This window comes from Lacerta agilis, chromosome 13 (genome assembly GCF_009819535.1).
Source record: "Lacerta agilis isolate rLacAgi1 chromosome 13, rLacAgi1.pri, whole genome shotgun sequence".
NCBI lineage: Eukaryota > Metazoa > Chordata > Lepidosauria > Squamata > Lacertidae > Lacerta > Lacerta agilis.
This window is the reverse complement of record NC_046324.1, coordinates 14,986,748-15,003,433: the sequence shown is the minus strand read 5'-3', so window position 1 is coordinate 15,003,433 and position 16,686 is coordinate 14,986,748. Positions and strand designations below refer to the sequence as shown.

The following is a 16,686-nucleotide window of genomic DNA, read 5'->3' as shown; positions in this document are numbered from 1 at the left end:
AAGCTTTTAATATTTGATGGATTACTGTACTGCATTTTAATATTTTGTTGGAAGCCGCCCAGAGTGGCTGGGGAAGCCCAGCCAGATGGGCGGGGTAAAAATAATAAATTATTATTATTATTACCCTTTTCCACTCCCACACAGGACAAAAAAACCTTTTGAGGTGGCACTTACTAAAATCTGCAAATGGTTATGTACTTACGGTGAAAACTCACAGAGCACTCAAGACCCATATCTGTTTTCACTGAGGGTTGATTCTTGGGATTAATGGTTTTAGACATTGTCTTCTTACTGTTTTCTTATCGTTTTAGGGGATAATTGTTTTGTTTATTGCTGGTTTTATTTTGTCAGGTGTGTTTTGCCCTATTCCATTTTATTTTGCAAGCCGCATTGGAGGAGGTGCAAAACTATTTTAATTAACAAACAATAAATGAAAAAAATAATTTATTTATTTATTTGTTTGTTTTTTAAAAAATGCTGACTGATTAATCAGGGGTAGTATTCTAGTAAATTAAAATGTTCTACGTTGATCCATCTATAGCTGGTTAAAATCTGACCAAGTGCTGCTGCCTATTTGACTAAAGGTATGCAGGATTCTGTATCAGCCCTGCAGGAGTCTGTTGGCAGACGAGGAGATGTGAAAATGGAGGTAGGACGTTTGCAAGCCACTAATATAACAAGGAAGCTGTAGTGTATAATCATAAGAAAAAAAAGTTGAAAAGGCTTAGGTTTATTAAAACTCAAGCCACAGACAACTCACAGTAAGAAAACCCACACAGAATTGTACATCCAAGGTGACTTTTTTTGAATCTGCGGTACAGAAGATAATCCACCTGCACTTAACAGAGAAGCAGAATTGGAGGCAGCTATTTGTTTCTGCTGAGAGTCCTTTGCTTCTCAGCATGCTCCACGATTTTCTCGTCTACATAAAGTCCCTTCCGCTTCCTTACAGCATTCATGTACTTGCGGGCCTGGTTCTCGGAGTCTGCCTTCTCCCCAAAGTGCAGATACTCTTCCTCTGTGGTTGGCACCCAACATGGATCATCTGAAATTACCTGGGGGGGTGGGGAAAGAGAGGAATTGTGCAAAGAGCTGAATTAATGGAAGGCGGCGGCAGCAATGAACAGTGATTTTTGACCGTCGGCTAAAAGCAGACATAGTTGAAATTAGGAAAGATGCGCTCAAATTTTTAAAAGGTAACGGTAGTCACCTAAAAATGAATGAAAAATAATTTATGCTCATTATGCCACTGACAGTTAGTTATTGGGCTGATATCTCTCTTCCTCTATTCCATCTCTCTCTCTCTCTTTCTTTTTGAAGTTTTCAGTTCCTTCTTTTCTTTTGTTGATTTTCTCCCCTTTTTTTCTGTGGGTGTGTGCTGATTTCCCAGAGGACTCAACAAAGCAGCCTGTAAAAAGTGTAGCTATATAAATATATATTTGCATTTTCAGTTTCACAGGGAATCCTGGTTTATTCTCGCAACAACCCTGAGAGGTAAGGCGAGACAAAGAAATAAGTTTTATGAAGTTTCCCGGTCAATTTTGGGTTCAGCGCTGTGCATTTGCACACGATCACGCATGTATCAGCTGCGCATTTACGAGGAGGTGAGAATTATCCCATTTTTAAGCCTTACAATAGCCTTGTGTGGTGGGTTAGGCTAAGTTGGAGATCATTAATGGTCAAATGATTACTCTGGCCTGCTGCAGGCAAGGATGTGCTGCAGTACGGCCACCTATGACTAAAGATAACAAATAAAATCAGCAAGGGTACAGCCAGGATCATTAACACACCAACTTTATGAAATATTTTGAAGGTATCAGAAGTTAGCGGAATCTGTATAGCATAGAATCAGAACTGGATTCCTGAACATCTAACTGCATTGGTAGAAGCCACTCAATGAAAGCTCCAAGAATGAGCAGATGGAGCTGAAGTGAATTTAATTTCTTTTTTAAAAATAATTTTTTTATTTGCTGAGGTCTCTAAATGACTGACTGCAGTGTAAGTGGAATAGAACTAGAAAAGAAACGCTCAAAAGAAATGCTCAGAGAGCTTTTTTCTGTTGATCTTGGAACCACAGGAGGAAAAAATGGTCATCTCACAGCCTTGCACTGTGTGTCATTTTTCACTTAAAATTCCTTTTACTAGCTTCCAGTGTTTATTGCAGTGAAACCCGATTAGTCAAAAGTACTGCCCGTCCACAACAAACTGCATTGTACCTCTCATTCGTTTACTTTGGAAACAAAAATGTCCTCGACAGATGCCTGCTGTCAAAAAGAGATGGCTAAGAAGGCCATGAATTTAAAATAGGTTAAATACATTCATTTATTGCAGGATATTAAGAAGATCCTAAGTCAACATTGCAAGCCCAGGTCCCTCCAAATTAGGGTCTGGTTCCTAACGCATTTGCTGCCACTGCCGGCCAACCCTCCTTGCTGGCTGAACTGGACCTGTAGGTGCCATCCTTAACTGGGCTAAAGGCTCATCATTTTCTGCTGAGCTGCATGAAATGCATTACTTCAATGAATTATTTGGGAGACATACACAAATACAACTCCCATACATATCAGGAAATGTTGCTCCCCAACTTCTCAGAAGCTTCCCAGCCAGTTTAGGATGAGGTCTACAAAGCCAATCATGTCTATAGTAAATACTCCCAGCCACTGATTCCTCTGGCGCGTGGGAAGTAGTGAAGTCTCACACTGAGATATCAATACCCCAACAAGGAAGAGGAAGGGGAAGAGGTTGGCTGGGTACGGGTCACGTGGTGGCACTCAGACGCCGCAGCACTCCTGATGATGTCAAGAGTGACAAGAGCCTGAATTTTAGAACTGGATTCAAGAGAAACTAGCTATTTCCTTGCACAAGCAACTTGGAAGGGGATAAAGCAGCTGTTTTGTTTGTTTGGTAGGCGGCAGATCTGTTAACACATCCAGAGCTTAGAAGAATAACACACCGCGTTTTGAACTAAACTCTGTATTTTCCTCTTACAGGTCTCTGAAAACAGGGAGCAGATAGCAGACTTTAAAACTAAAAATGCTCTTAGAAAAGGGATGCAATTTTACTCTTCTTTCTATTCCCTTAAAGAATCTTCTCCTCAAAAGCTCTTGATTGTAAATTACATGGTTGGAGAAAAACACAGTTGAAGAAGAAAGGACAGGAGGCAGAAAAACTAAGTGTACAGGTCACTTATTTTATTGCCGCCATCAACCTGCAAAGAGCCTCTGAAGATCCAAATAATATTTGATCCATGGTATCTATTTCAGCATTTCAAAAGGTTTCACCTTCCAGAAAGAACACTTTAAAGAAAGGATCTTTTCTACAAGCACAAAAACACCCCCCTACTGTTTCCCCGGTGTGCTGGTTACCTTGTTAGCTGGCTAAACAAAAGAAAAACAGCTCTGTTGGGTGAAACAAAAAGTCAATCTAATAATCTAGCATCCCCCCCCTCTCTCTCAGTGGCCAACCTGAAGCTTATGGGAAGCCCACAAAACAGGGTATAAATGCACCTGCCTGCCCCCACCCCAGAAACTGGGGCATTCAGTGGGATACTGCTTCTAAAAACGGATGATTTTCCATTTGCTGTCCCCCTCTATGCTAGGAGTTCCCAAACTGGACCAGGGCTCTGCAAGCTTCATTCTGGTGGTTGGTGACCTGTCTGCATTAAATATCCATGTTGATTTTTAAACCGTCTTTTTATTGCTTCTTTTATTTCTTGTATTTTATTCCGTTGCACAATTTGAATTCCATGAAATGCAAATTACAACATAATAAAATATGATGCAAGAAACAAAAGGAGCAATAGAAACACAATTAATAACCATACAGCATCTACTTAGCACTGCACATTACAACCGCTGCAACAGGCAAAACAATCATTAAGTGGTCTGCCAAGACCCTCAGCAATTTCTCAAGTGGTCCATGGGGGAAAAAAGTTTGGGAAGCACTGCTTTACACCAAATATATCTCTATCATATTCCACCATATATGTCTCTCTTGTGTGCAGAAACACATGTCTCAAACATGGGCCACTTTATAGAGAATGAAGAGAATTATTTTAAAATTGTCCTTCCCTAGTGTCTTATTTCCACTCTTTTTTTGTGGCAGAAGAGGAGCAACTAGGTGTAGGAGATGAAGACAGTGGCTGCCTTCATACCCCGCTCACAAGTTTACCCGAAAAACATCTGGCTGCTGCTGGACACATAATGCTGGACTTAATGGACTTTAAATTCAATCCAGCAGAGGATGGAACACCCTAACCCTAATCCAAAACCTCCTGAAACAGAACAGACTATTGTGAAGTGTGCACTGGAAAAAGCAAATATACAGTGGTACCTCTACTTACGTTCACCTCCGGTTACGTATCCTTCAGGATACGTACGCGGCAAACCCAGAAGTATTTTTCCGGGTTTCGCCGCATGCACAGAAGCGCTCTACATGCCGCGCGCATGCGCAGAAGCGGGACCTCCGGTTGCGAATTCCTCGGGATCCGACCGGAGCTCTGGAATGGATCCCGTTCACAACCGGAGGTACCACTGTATAGGCAGATAAAAAGCTGCTTGTATGGCTTGGCTTAGGAAAGAACGGAGCAAAGTCTTGACCACAATTTAACCTCTCCCCTCCTTTATCTTGATTTCTTTTCCTGCATCTACAAGAAACTGTACACCAAGGCAGATGGGAGTGAATAGAATTTTTACCTCCCAGTGACTGAAGACCAGCTGTGGACTGGCTAGGCCACTTGTTCTCTTCCTGATTTCATCAGCAAAACCAAAGCTCTCTGCTACTGGCAACACTGCTTTGATAATAAACACGTCTGTCCCTTCTTTCATCTCTTCCTGCAACACCCGGCCGACTCTTTTGGAGAGGACAGCGTAAACGCGACCTGCAAAAGGAAAAAGACCTACTGAGCTTGTTGCATCCTTTTCATCAATTCAGATGCACAATTACTGAACTGGGAGGACTAATTAACACCCAGGGCAAGAGAGGGTCTCGAGAAACAGTCATATAGAGTAACCAGCTACAATTAAATGATGGTGTGAAAAACTTCAGATCTCAGAATACAGTATTAAGAAGAGATTGTAGGGACTTCACTCAAGGGTTGGAGTGAGTTTTACTGACCACACAACTGCTGCAAAATCTCAACAGGAGCACTGGGTTTGTGCATGATCAGTAACAGGGATCCCACCCCAACAGGAATGTATGGAGTTAATTATCATATGAGGTATTTAACTTACTTTACTCCTAAAAATAGTGGGCATTGAGCAAACAGATAGAACATCTAAGTGCAAGCCTTCGTCAACAGGATGTTGATCTTAAGCCCCAGGAAGAGGGGTTGCTTAAGTAACTTAATAAATGTAATACAAAGTCAATATACCAAGATGAAAAAAGAACCTAAGAATATAACAAGAGCCTGCTGGATCAGGCCAAAGGAGGTTCATCCAGTCCAGCAGCCTCTTTTGTGGGAAATCTGTAAACAGGAGCAGAGCATAAGAGAACTCTCCTCTCCTGCGGTTTCTTTTTATTGAATCTTTCAAATTATTGCATAACTCCAATCATATATACTGTATTTTTCCGTGTATAACAGAGCCCCGTGTTTGGGGACTCAAATTTAAGAAACTGGGGGGAGATGGCCCAAAGTTGTTGACCTTTTTTTGGGGAGGAATGCCCAAAATTGTTGAGCATTTTTTGGGGAGTGCCATAAATCACTAACCCAAATGACAAACACCGACAATCGCTCGTGTTGCTGCATTAAAACACATCTACATTTATTTCCTAAGCCCCCCAAATCCATTCTCTACATTCCTCTGCTGCTCATATCTCAAATCCTGCACATGATTTCATACAGGAATGATAATCCGATAGGTAATCCACCAATGGTCTCCGTTCTTCCCTAAAAATATTGTCATTTTTATCCTCTTATTTTAGCAGTTTCTCCTGTGGTTTCCAGCAACTGGCATACAGAAATAGTGACTATGGAGAAAATGCATAGACATCGTGGCCAGTTGCCATTGACAGCATTATCCTCCGTGAATTTGTTCAGCTCTCTTTCAAAGCTATCCAAGTTGGTGGCCGTCACTAACTCCTACGGAAGCAAGTTCCATAGTTTAACTATATAGCAAATACATTATATTGTAAACCGCCCTGTGATCTCAGATGAAGGGCAGTACAGAATTTTTATCAACAACAACCACCTGCTGAGTCAACCAGATAATTCCATCTATACGGTATACCTGGAGCGTCACAGGAAATATAATTATTTTTCTTGGTCGGCGTTCGCCAACCTGGCACCCTCCAAATGTTTGGGACCACAACTTCCATCAACCCCAGCCTGCATGCTGGATGGGGCTGAGGGGAACTCTAGCCGAAAACATCTGGAGGGCACCAGGTTGGCAAAAGCTGGCATGGCCAAGGAAGTCATTTGCAGTCAGCTTTTTGACAATGCTTTCCCCCCTACGTGTTTGTGCACCCTGCTGGTTTCATGCTTACCTAGGACCTCAGCTGTTGTCATAATCTCACAGGTGTACATGGCAGCCATAAGCCTCTGTGGCTTTGCTTGCATAGCATAACGGCATGCTTCCTTCATGGTTGCAATCAGTTGTCCAGAGATAGGGCCATAACAGTCTGCAGGCAAAGCCTCTCCTTTGTGTTTACTAGATGATTTGAGGCTACACTGGTCACCATCTTGCAGCTCAGTTTCAGAAGCCGATTCAGTGTCTCCAGTCCTCGACACAAGGGCAGTTTCCTCCCCTGCCGACGTCTCCTCTGTAGACTTCCTTTCATCCGAATCCTGCTGGTTGACTGACATTTGCTCTACAAATCGGCCCATGTCCCATTTCTCCACCGAAAAACAGACACCCATAAGCGGTTCTTCACACATTGGTCCTGAAAGCGTGGCCAACTGGAACCCACTGACAAGACTGTTGTCAAAATCCCGATACACGCTCGCTTCCTTGGGTGGCTTGCTTCCTTCCAGGCACTGCCACACAGACCTCTTGTAGCCTTCACATCTGTTCAGTAAAATGTTAGGCCCACATTTTCGGGGGCCAAATGACCAGATCCCATCAACGGCATTTCTCCATTTCCTTCCCGGTAGGTGTTCCTCTAGTTTTTTTTTGAACTCCTGTATCTGGTCAAAGGTCTTTGGATTCATCTCTTCTGTTTTCTTACCTTCATTCAGGTAAGAGGAGAATTGTTCTATGGTCCGAATTAAGCCGCTGTTCTTCTCCAGTAGCTGAGTTACCTCCTCGGGAAGTGGTGTTGCTCTGATGCTGAGCGTGGCGTATTTGTTTGGCGTCGATATCGTTATCAGCCCATCTGAATCAACCTGCACACCTTCAGGGATTTTGTTCTGCTCCTCCTTACTCTGGTGTATGACGGCAACTTTCTGCTGCTTTCCTATTTCTTCGTTCACCATGTCAACTTTGGGGGGCCTTGTTATGGTTTCCCGGAATGGAATAATTGGTTCCGATACGCTAATTTCTATCTTGGCAAACCTACAGAAAGCCAAAAGGCTAAAGTTAGGCCTCACAGCAAATGAAACTTAAGTCTTCAGGGGTTTCAGTGGCAGGTTAATGCCAGTAATCACATGATGCCAACTTCACATTATGATTAACCATTGCAGCCCGCTGCCTCCTAAGACATTAAGCAATTACTCAATAATGGGAGCCAAGGAGGGAGGCAGTATTCATTCTAGCATACTTAAAGCAACAGGCACCCCCCTTCCACTGCAACCCGTTATATCAGAGTACAGCTATGACCCTGTTTTGGATCCTGGTGCATTCCTGATGAGGATTTTAGGAAGGACTATACCTCAGCTGTTTTGCATGCATAGGGTACCAGGTTCAAGCCCTGGCATCTCCAGATATGGCTGGGAAAGAACCTTGCTTGAAACCCTAAAGAGGTCCTTGCCAGCCAATGCAGACCAGGGTTTCTCAAACTTGGGTTCCCAGCTGTTTCTGGACTACAACTCCCATCATCCCAAGCTAGTAGGACCAGTGGTCAGCGATGATGGGAATGATAGTCCAAAAACAGCTGGAGATACAACTCTGATGTAGACAATACTGAGCTAGATGGACCAATGGTCTGACTTAGTATACAGCAGATTCCTATCTTGAGGAACAGAACAGGCTCCAAATTCTCTCAGCTGCCTCTTACAGTTGCAGTAGCAGTAGCAGTAGCAGGTCTCTCATCCTCCGAGCTGCAACCCAGTGAGTTAGTGTGGAGTGGGAACTTAAGTCCTGAAATATTATCTGAGAAGGGCAGTGGGCCCCAGCATTTTCCTCAGACAGGAGACATGTGAGGCACTTAGGTTCATATTCCAGAACATGGAGATTCTGCTGCTTGAAACCTATCCTGCCTCCAAGGAATTTCGAGTGGTATGAGGATGGAATGAAAATTCAGTCCACAACTCAATGAGTTAGACTAGAGACCCACTCAAGGATCAGTCCCCTGATTTCTGTCACTTGAGCTGAACACGTCAAGTCGTGCCTATTTATACAAAAAAGACTGCTGTGAAGAAGATGGCAGCAAACATACCGTTTGCGGAGCAATCTACCGTTGCACACAGTGTGAAAGCATTACAACTGTGTCCACCAGACATTCTGAGTGATAAAAATGGGCTTTTCTATGAAGAGGATTTCTAGATGGGCAATGGTTGCAAACAAATGATTTGGGATAACATACAAAAGCAGTTTACAGTTAATATGCAGGGACAACCTAACTCCCAATTCCTTATGGATCCTATGATTTATGTGGAAATTGTTCAATTTATGTGGGTACTTTTTGATGTTTCGTTCACTGTTTATGACAACTTTTGTTATGTTTTGCAGTTATGTAATTTTTTATATGCTGTCAGCTGTCCTTGAGCATGGCTTTAACTTTGGAAAGGTGGTATGCAAATAAAATGATTGACAGAAATCTACACACGAGGAATGCCAGTATGAAAAATCTTCAATTGTGCACCGGCAACAGTGAGGAAGAATTGGGAAAGGATGCTTTGACCTTTCCATAAGTTAAACCACAATTACTCATTTAACTGTCTTGTAAATGCTGGATTTAATCACTGAACCTTGAGCAATTCTTCCTTTTCCTCTCGCGCCACCTCTCCCTGCCACCAACCTCTCTTTCAAGTCATCCAAACAGCGCTGAAGATGGACCTCTCCTGCTGTAATTAACACGTGCTCCCCTGTCTCCTGGATTAAAACTTGCACACAAGGATCAGCTTGGTTTAAAAGCTTCATGCCTTTAACCAACTGCGGCATCTCACCTGGGAAGACAAAAGCACTTGTAAATGAAGTACAGTGGCACCCCAGGTTACAGACGCTTCAGGTTATAGACTCCGCTAACCCAGAAATAACGCTTCAGGTTAAGAACTTTGCTTCAGGGTAAGTACAGAAATCGTGCTCTGGCGGCGCGGCGGCAGCGGGAGGTCCCATTAGCTAAAGTGGTGATTCAGGTTAAGAACAGTTTCAGGTTAAGAACGGACCTCCAGAACAAATTAAGTTCTTAACCCGAGGTACCACTGGGCCTCTGAAGCACTTGGGTTTCAAAGTCACATACGAGCAAAGCTCAGTAAGAAAGAGAGCACAAGCTGGTGTGAAATACCGAGTACAAAGAATATGATAGAATAACATTTTGTTTAGCTTTTAGATTTTACATATTATAACAGCACTAAATATCTTTAGAGGGATTAAAAAAAAAGACTGTGGGTGGATCTGTGTGTTCTAAGAGACACAGGGCTGCCACTCAAAACAACAGCCCCATATCAAATCCACTCTTCTCCTTCCAGAATGTGTTTCACGTCCTGATGCAATTACTGTTTCCTTGCCCTAACAGTGACATAAAGTGGGAGCAGGCAAATGCAGAGCTCAATAAAGCCACCATGCAATATAACTTATGTACCAAGGAAGGGGAATTTGTGGTCTTCCAGATGTCACTGGACTCCAACTCCCATCAGCACCAACCAGTATGGCCCATAGTGAGGGCTAATGGGAGTTGTAGTCCAACATGTTCCCCATTCCTGTTGCACACATTACAGACCAAGAACGAGATAGAACGAGGCTGTCATGGCCCCTTGTTTTTTGTAGCATGCTGACATTCACCTTAGTATGAGTATGAGTGGTTCTAACTTAATATTTCCTTGTTGCAGGGTTTCCCAAACTTGGGTCTCCAGCTGATTTTGGACTACAATTCCCATCATCCCTGACAACTCGCCCTGATTGATAGGGATAATGGCAGCTGTAGCCCAACAATAGCTGGAGACCCAAGTTTGGGAAACCCTGCCTTATTGCGAGGCAACCACCATACTATCATTTGCTCAAACTAATTTACGACCACTCCGTCCCACCCTTGTGGCTTTTCAAAAGTATACTTAATGATTCTGATTGGATACTCAAGGAACGGAGAGAAGACACTTACTTGGGTGTTTTGGCTCCACAGCAACTCGCACAATCGGTGTTGCTTCAAAGTTGAGGGGGTTAAACGGTGGGCAAGCTGGCGACGATGATAGCGTTGCCGACTTCAGTACGAATTCTTGCAACCCTCCTATCCCTACAAGGCATTGAAGCATGAAGTCAAGACATACACCCTGAAGTCAACAAAAATATTCAGCTACATGGCCTTCAGTAACAGAAACCTGCCAATCATTATGATGGGCACAGCGTATATGGAGGATGGTTTGCATATTGTTGAGAGCACAGGCGAAGAGAGGTGAGGAACTGCAAAGAATCGCTGAGCATGGAGACACATTGTCTCCCGATGGCAACAGCCGTAGTTGCAAACTACTGCTGCATATACTCTCAGGGTATACTCTCTTGCAGAATACTGCTACTTCCCCCAATACAACTAAGCTCCCCAAAGTAACTTGCCCACCTACCCATGTTTTAGATGTTTATGGGATTTGTAAAAATAAAAAAGAGAGAGGCATGTTTCATTATCCAGAAGCAATTCTTACCTGCCATGGGCAATCAGGATAGTGGCTACTCAGAAGCTTATACTGACCATATTTATCAGATTAGGATAGTGATCTCTTTACTCAAAAGGCATAACGTTTTTGTACAGGACCACTCTTTTACAACCATGAAGTCTTAGTTTCATTCATATCATTGGTAATAACCAAGGTAGAATGAGTTAAACCCCCGATATCCTCAAATAACAAGCACATGTTTTAAGCCACAAACTTCCAGACTGTTGTTCCAGTTTTGATTTGCAGCTGAAGGGGATGAATTGCTGCCAAATCTCCAAAGGAAAAACAGATATATAGCTTGTGTGGAGGCCAGTTTTAATCATGGTTTTGAGAAAATGTCTCTGAGCTTGCATCACGTTTGTTTTTACTTGTGGTTACCACTAGAGCTGCAAGGCCAACATTTAAAAAAGACTTGGTGCTTTGTTGCGTTATTAAAAAGTTATTTTGGTGTTGACCATATTGAAGGCTTTGTTCTTAATTCTTGACAGCACTGAAAAAAAGATGATGAATGTGCAGAATGAGCAGTATCCCAGCACTGTGCATTCTGTTTTCTCCTGTTTTTTCCCCTCATCTTCCTTCTCCTTCCTTTTTCCCCCTACTGTTTTAACACTGGAGATGCAGCCAATATGTCCCAACCCCACACAGAGGGATGGGTGCAAGTTTCTTGCAAATTGCAACCCACCAATGAATGTCCAGGGAAGGGACAGGAGGGAAGTAGATTGGTACACACTGGTAGATTTCTAGATGATTTGCAGTAAGTTTCGAAACTGCAAGTTAAGGGAAGGGACATTCTGTGTCTTGGCTGACCTTGAACTTTTCACTTCTCTCCAAGACTCATTGCTTACTTCCTGTAAAATATGGTTGCTTGCCTTTGATCATGTCTCTGTACAGTTTTACAATCTAGTTTTAAGAGTTTTAGTGTTGAATCGCTTATCCATAGCAGATGTAGATTTGCACTTGCGTATATAGAGGATCGTGGTGGTGGTGCAGCAGTAAGCAATTGGCTTTGTGAACCGAATCACCGGCATGTCTCTCACTCCACCTTTATCAGCCTGTATTGTGCATTTCTTGTTGGCTAGTGGTCCAATGGGTTCTGGGGAAACTTCCCCTTACCCGAAGCCTCGCCAATCCCTGGCCCTAGAATCAGTTTATCCAACCATTGTTAGCTGCCTGGCTGCTACATAAAATTCTGCATTCCTCTCCTTCCTTGGACAGCTGACCATGCACAGGAAATTTTATAGTCTCATAGTGCTAAGGATACTGGAGCTCGATTCGAACACCTAGTGGCCAGGAACTTAGTAGCCTACGTTTAAGAGTTGCTACAGATTGTTTGAGCTGGACGCGGGTGGTGCTGTGGTCTAAATCACAGAGCCTAGGGCTTGCCACTCAGAAGGTCGACGGTTCGAATCCCCGCGATGGGGTGAGCTCCTGTTGTTCGGTCCCAGCTCCTGCCCACCTAGCAGTTTGAAAGCACATCGAAGTGCAAGTAGATAAATAGGTACCACTCTGAAGGTTGGCGGTTTGAATCCCCGCGATGGGGTGAGCTCCCGTTGTTCGGTCCCAGCTCCTGCCCACCTAGCAGTTTGAAAGCACATTGAAGTGCAAGTAGATAAATAGGTACCACTCTGAAGGTTGGCGGTTCGAATCCCCGCGATGGGGTGAGCTCCCGTTGTTCGGTCCCAGCTCCTGCCCACCTAGCAGTTTGAAAGCACATCAAAGTGCAAGTAGATAAATAGGTACCACTCTGGCGGGAAGGTAAACGGCGTTTCTGTGCGCTGCTGTGGTTCGCCAGAAGCGGCTTAGTCATGCTGGCCACATGACCCAGAAGCTGTCTGTGGAAAAACGCTGGCTCCCTCAGCCTATAGAGCGAGATGAGCGCCGCAACCCCAGAGTCGTCCGTGACTGGACCTAACGGTCAGGGGTACCTTTACCTTTTTACAGATTGTTTGAACGTGGAACTCAGAGCCCTCTGTACATACAGAAGGGATTATGATTATGCCACACTGGCAGTTAAAGCTGGCAAGGCAAAAGGAAGTGCCTTTATTCCTGCATTGCAGGCAGTTGTACCCTCTCGGGGTCCCTTTCCAAGTCTACAATTCTATGATGCTATGGAATGGCTCAGCCTGGTATTAATAGCAGGATCCCAGTTGCAGGATCCAGTTCTCACTTTTAAAAAAAACAGTCAATGGAGACTTCTGCTGGACGTCTATTGGCAAGAGTTCCACAGGGCAGAGCCTGCCACAGTAAATACCTGGTTCCTGTTAAATGCCAACAAACTCTCAGGGGTGTGGGGGACCCTCTAAATTGCCCTGTCAGATCTCTGTGTTCGAGTTGGAGCGTAAGGAATCAGGAGGTCCAATGTAGCTTTCTCAGCAAAGGAGCAATACGATCCCTGTAACCTGCTCCAGTGAACAGACTGGCTTCTGTATTCTGCACTAGTTGGGGGGGAAAGGGGCTATGTGCATTACGGAGTTGGGGAGAAGGGCTGCTGGGGGCAAATAGGGAGTGGAAAAACAATTCCCCAAGACCTTCATATGAATTTGGAAGAATAATCTGATTTTCTCCAACTGCAGTTGGGGAGAAAAATCAGACAGTTAATGAATCTGAGATGAACCTTGTCTCGGAGAGCTCACCTATCCTTGCTACACTCTTCATCTGATTCAGAAGGCTGTTAAGAAATATGCTGGAGGTAAACACAGTTTTCTAAATATTTCCTTGTGCTACAGATTAATAATCGTATTTAATTTGTTCAAATAGACACACGTTATTAGGAGCATCATCTGACAGCAAAACATACAGAATCCGGAACAGGGTTTCTCAGGTAACATTAATTCACTTCAGCGATTGTGCCAATCAAGTACAGATGGCACAGATAAATTAGGCATTTGAGTTCAGCCTGCCTGCTGTGGATACAAGAAGAGTTCCCCACTGTGGAATTTATAGGTTGCGGTTATGGCAAGAGGAATGTAGAATGAAAAAACAACAACGAAGTATTATGCACATTTGAAATCCTAGCTGCGTCACCGAGAAAGGCAGAAGCTAAGCATTGTCAGATCTTCCTCTGTCCTGTCATTCACCTATTTTTAATATGCTACGTGTCTGACAGTATCCTGGAATCAAGAGCCTACGTCTTTTAAATGCTGTTTTGCAGTGCTCTTTGATTGCTTTGAAGATTAATAGTCGTGTGTGTGTGTGTGTAATCCCTATATATAGCGCATATATATGCATTATTTATTTATAGCTCACTGTTTAGTCAAAAAGGTTCTTACAGCGGTATATAAAAACCAGTATTAAGATGATCCTTACTCGCAATTTACAAGGACAAGACACATGAAAAAAAAGGAATGGGAGTGAGAGAGGAAGGAAGGAAGGAAGGAAGGAAGGAAGGAAGGAAGGAAAAGCAAGGTCAAGGACAAGTTATTAAGGTTATATACATATTATGTGTGTGTACACATACACACACACAATCTACACTGCCCAATAGTAATATAGTCAACTTTTCTGTTTAAGAGTGATAGACAGTTAAAGTATTCTAGCAGCTTTCAAGGGAGGGAATAGTTCATTGGGCTTGCTCAACTTACACTGGGTCCCAAATGTGGACAAACTGATTTTAATTCACACCTGTTCCCTTCCATGGTAGGTAAGACACTACACCCCACCTCTCAGGCAGCTGTCAATTTAACTGGTGCTAAAAATTAAGGCAGCCTTTAAGGCAGAAAATTTGCACATAAAGGTATTTAAAAATTGTTGTCTTGGAGACTTTGTAATAGAAAGGGTCTATAGCAGCTTTCACCAACCTGCTGTCCTCTAGCTGTTTTGAACTAAAGCTCATCAGCCCCAGCCAGCATTAATACTTCTGAATTAGGAAAACAATCTGGTTTGCAGATTTAGAAATGAACAGGATCATGCTAAAATCTACATAAATAAAAATAACTTTTCATTGGCTATCACACTATGTTAGCTATACTCTAGGATTGGCATACGTCCCAGACATATCCGGAATACAGTGGTACCTCGGGTTAAGAACTTAATTCGTTTTGGAGGCCCGTTCTTAACCTGAAATTGTTCTTAACCTGAGGTACCACTTTAGCTAAGGTGGCCTTCCGCTGCCGCCACGCTGCCACTGCACAATTTCAGTTCTCGTCCTGAAGCAAAGTTCTTAACCCGAGGTATTATTTCTGGGTTAGTGGAGTCTGTAACATGAAGTGTCTGTAATCCGAGGTACCAATGTACTGCAGTCGGCAGCATTGTCCGGGTGGAAATAGCTCTTATAGGACATAGGAAACGAGACTGCGATTGACAACTTTGTTGCAGAAAGGGGAACATCGTGTTCTCCCCACAATCTGTCAGGAGCAAGTTGAGCCCCGGGCTCCAGTAACATCTCTGTCTGCACACACCCCTCAACTTTCTCCCACATGGCTTCCGTTCACTCCAATGGGGAAAGTACTGTGCAATGATCATATAGTTATACTGGCAAAATTGGGGGGCAGACTCCGCTGAGAGGGTCCCCATGCGGATCCTTGCAATAAAGCGAGACTCACTCAACTCCCTGACCCTTATTTTGGTAGTAAAAAATAAATAGCAAAAGCCTCTCTTCTGCTAGCTCTCACATCAAAGGTGCAACTAAATCCAGTTTCCATTATTGTAGCAATTGATTTAATTCTCAAAATATAATGGAACACAAATGATCTATAGGCAAATGTCTGCCATTTAAGTAGAACACATTGCAGGAACGTTAAGTTTTAGGGTAACACCCAGTGAAAATGCCTTATGTGCATTCTTCACCCATTCATTATTCTTACTTGCAAAATTATGCAGTTAACCAATTAAAACTTAATTTACTAGGACCTGACTTTATTATTCCCAAAGCCTGGGGCCTTCTTTTTATAAACAGTTTCCGCCAGTATACATTTTCTTCCAAATGAGTTTATAACAGTTATTGTCTTGTGCCGAAATCTCTATCAAATCTAAAATACCAGCAATAATTAGATGGTACCACGTTATTGCCTACAAAAATGACATTTCTACCTGGAACTAAGCTGTTTTAAAACGCTGCAGAAATTAACCAAAGTGGAAATTGGAAAAGAACACACACTTCCAGGCCATCAAGCAATAGCATGAGCAGATACTAAAATGTCTTTTCCCAATGTTTAGATTAAAAAATCTTTGCCACTGTGGGTGTGTGAACAGATGGCATGAAACAGAACAATAGGAATGGCTCAAATAGGCTTTGCCGTTACCATTCCAAGATGTTATTAATAAAGGCTTGTGTGTCATGCTTTCTAATTTTAACAGCAAGAGTTACTTCCAAAACAAGGTCTATTGACATGATTATCCTATCCATAATTATTTTCAGCAATGACTTATTGTATCCTATTTAGGCTGAATCAGATGCCTATTCACATTTTAAACATAAGAATGTAGGAAGAGCATGCTGGATCAGGCCAATGGCTCATCCAGTCCAGCATTCTGTCTCACACTGGCCGAACGGATGCCTGGGGGAAACCGGCAGGCAGGATTCGACCACAAGAGCCCTCTCCCCTCCTGTGGTTTTCAGCTACTGATATTCAGAAGCACTGCTGCCTCCAACTGCGGAGGAAGAACGAAGCCATCGTGGCTAGAAGTCCCTCATATTCTACCCATGGTGAGAGAAGAAGAAGGCTTCACACCTTCTTCTTTTTAAATAGTTTATTTGCCACAGCATATTTTTCAAAAATTCTCATAAA

The 16,686-nt window shown here is 43.1% G+C and overlaps 1 protein-coding gene across 1 annotated transcript in view; it reads right to left on the bottom strand.

Annotated features, from left to right (window-relative positions):
- Window positions 1–710: 710 nt before the first annotated feature.
- Window positions 711–16,686, bottom strand: part of EFL1 (elongation factor like GTPase 1) — a 62,454-nt gene continuing 46,478 nt past the window's right edge. Inside the window, exons 16-20 of the mRNA XM_033166617.1 lie at window positions 10,414–10,545; window positions 9,115–9,262; window positions 6,484–7,490; window positions 4,695–4,879; window positions 711–1,055 (exon numbers count right to left, since the gene is read on the bottom strand). Coding sequence (XP_033022508.1) covers window positions 867–1,055; window positions 4,695–4,879; window positions 6,484–7,490; window positions 9,115–9,262; window positions 10,414–10,545 — 1,661 coding nt within the window. The 3' untranslated portion in view covers window positions 711–866. The remainder of the gene's footprint in view (window positions 1,056–4,694; window positions 4,880–6,483; window positions 7,491–9,114; window positions 9,263–10,413; window positions 10,546–16,686) is intronic.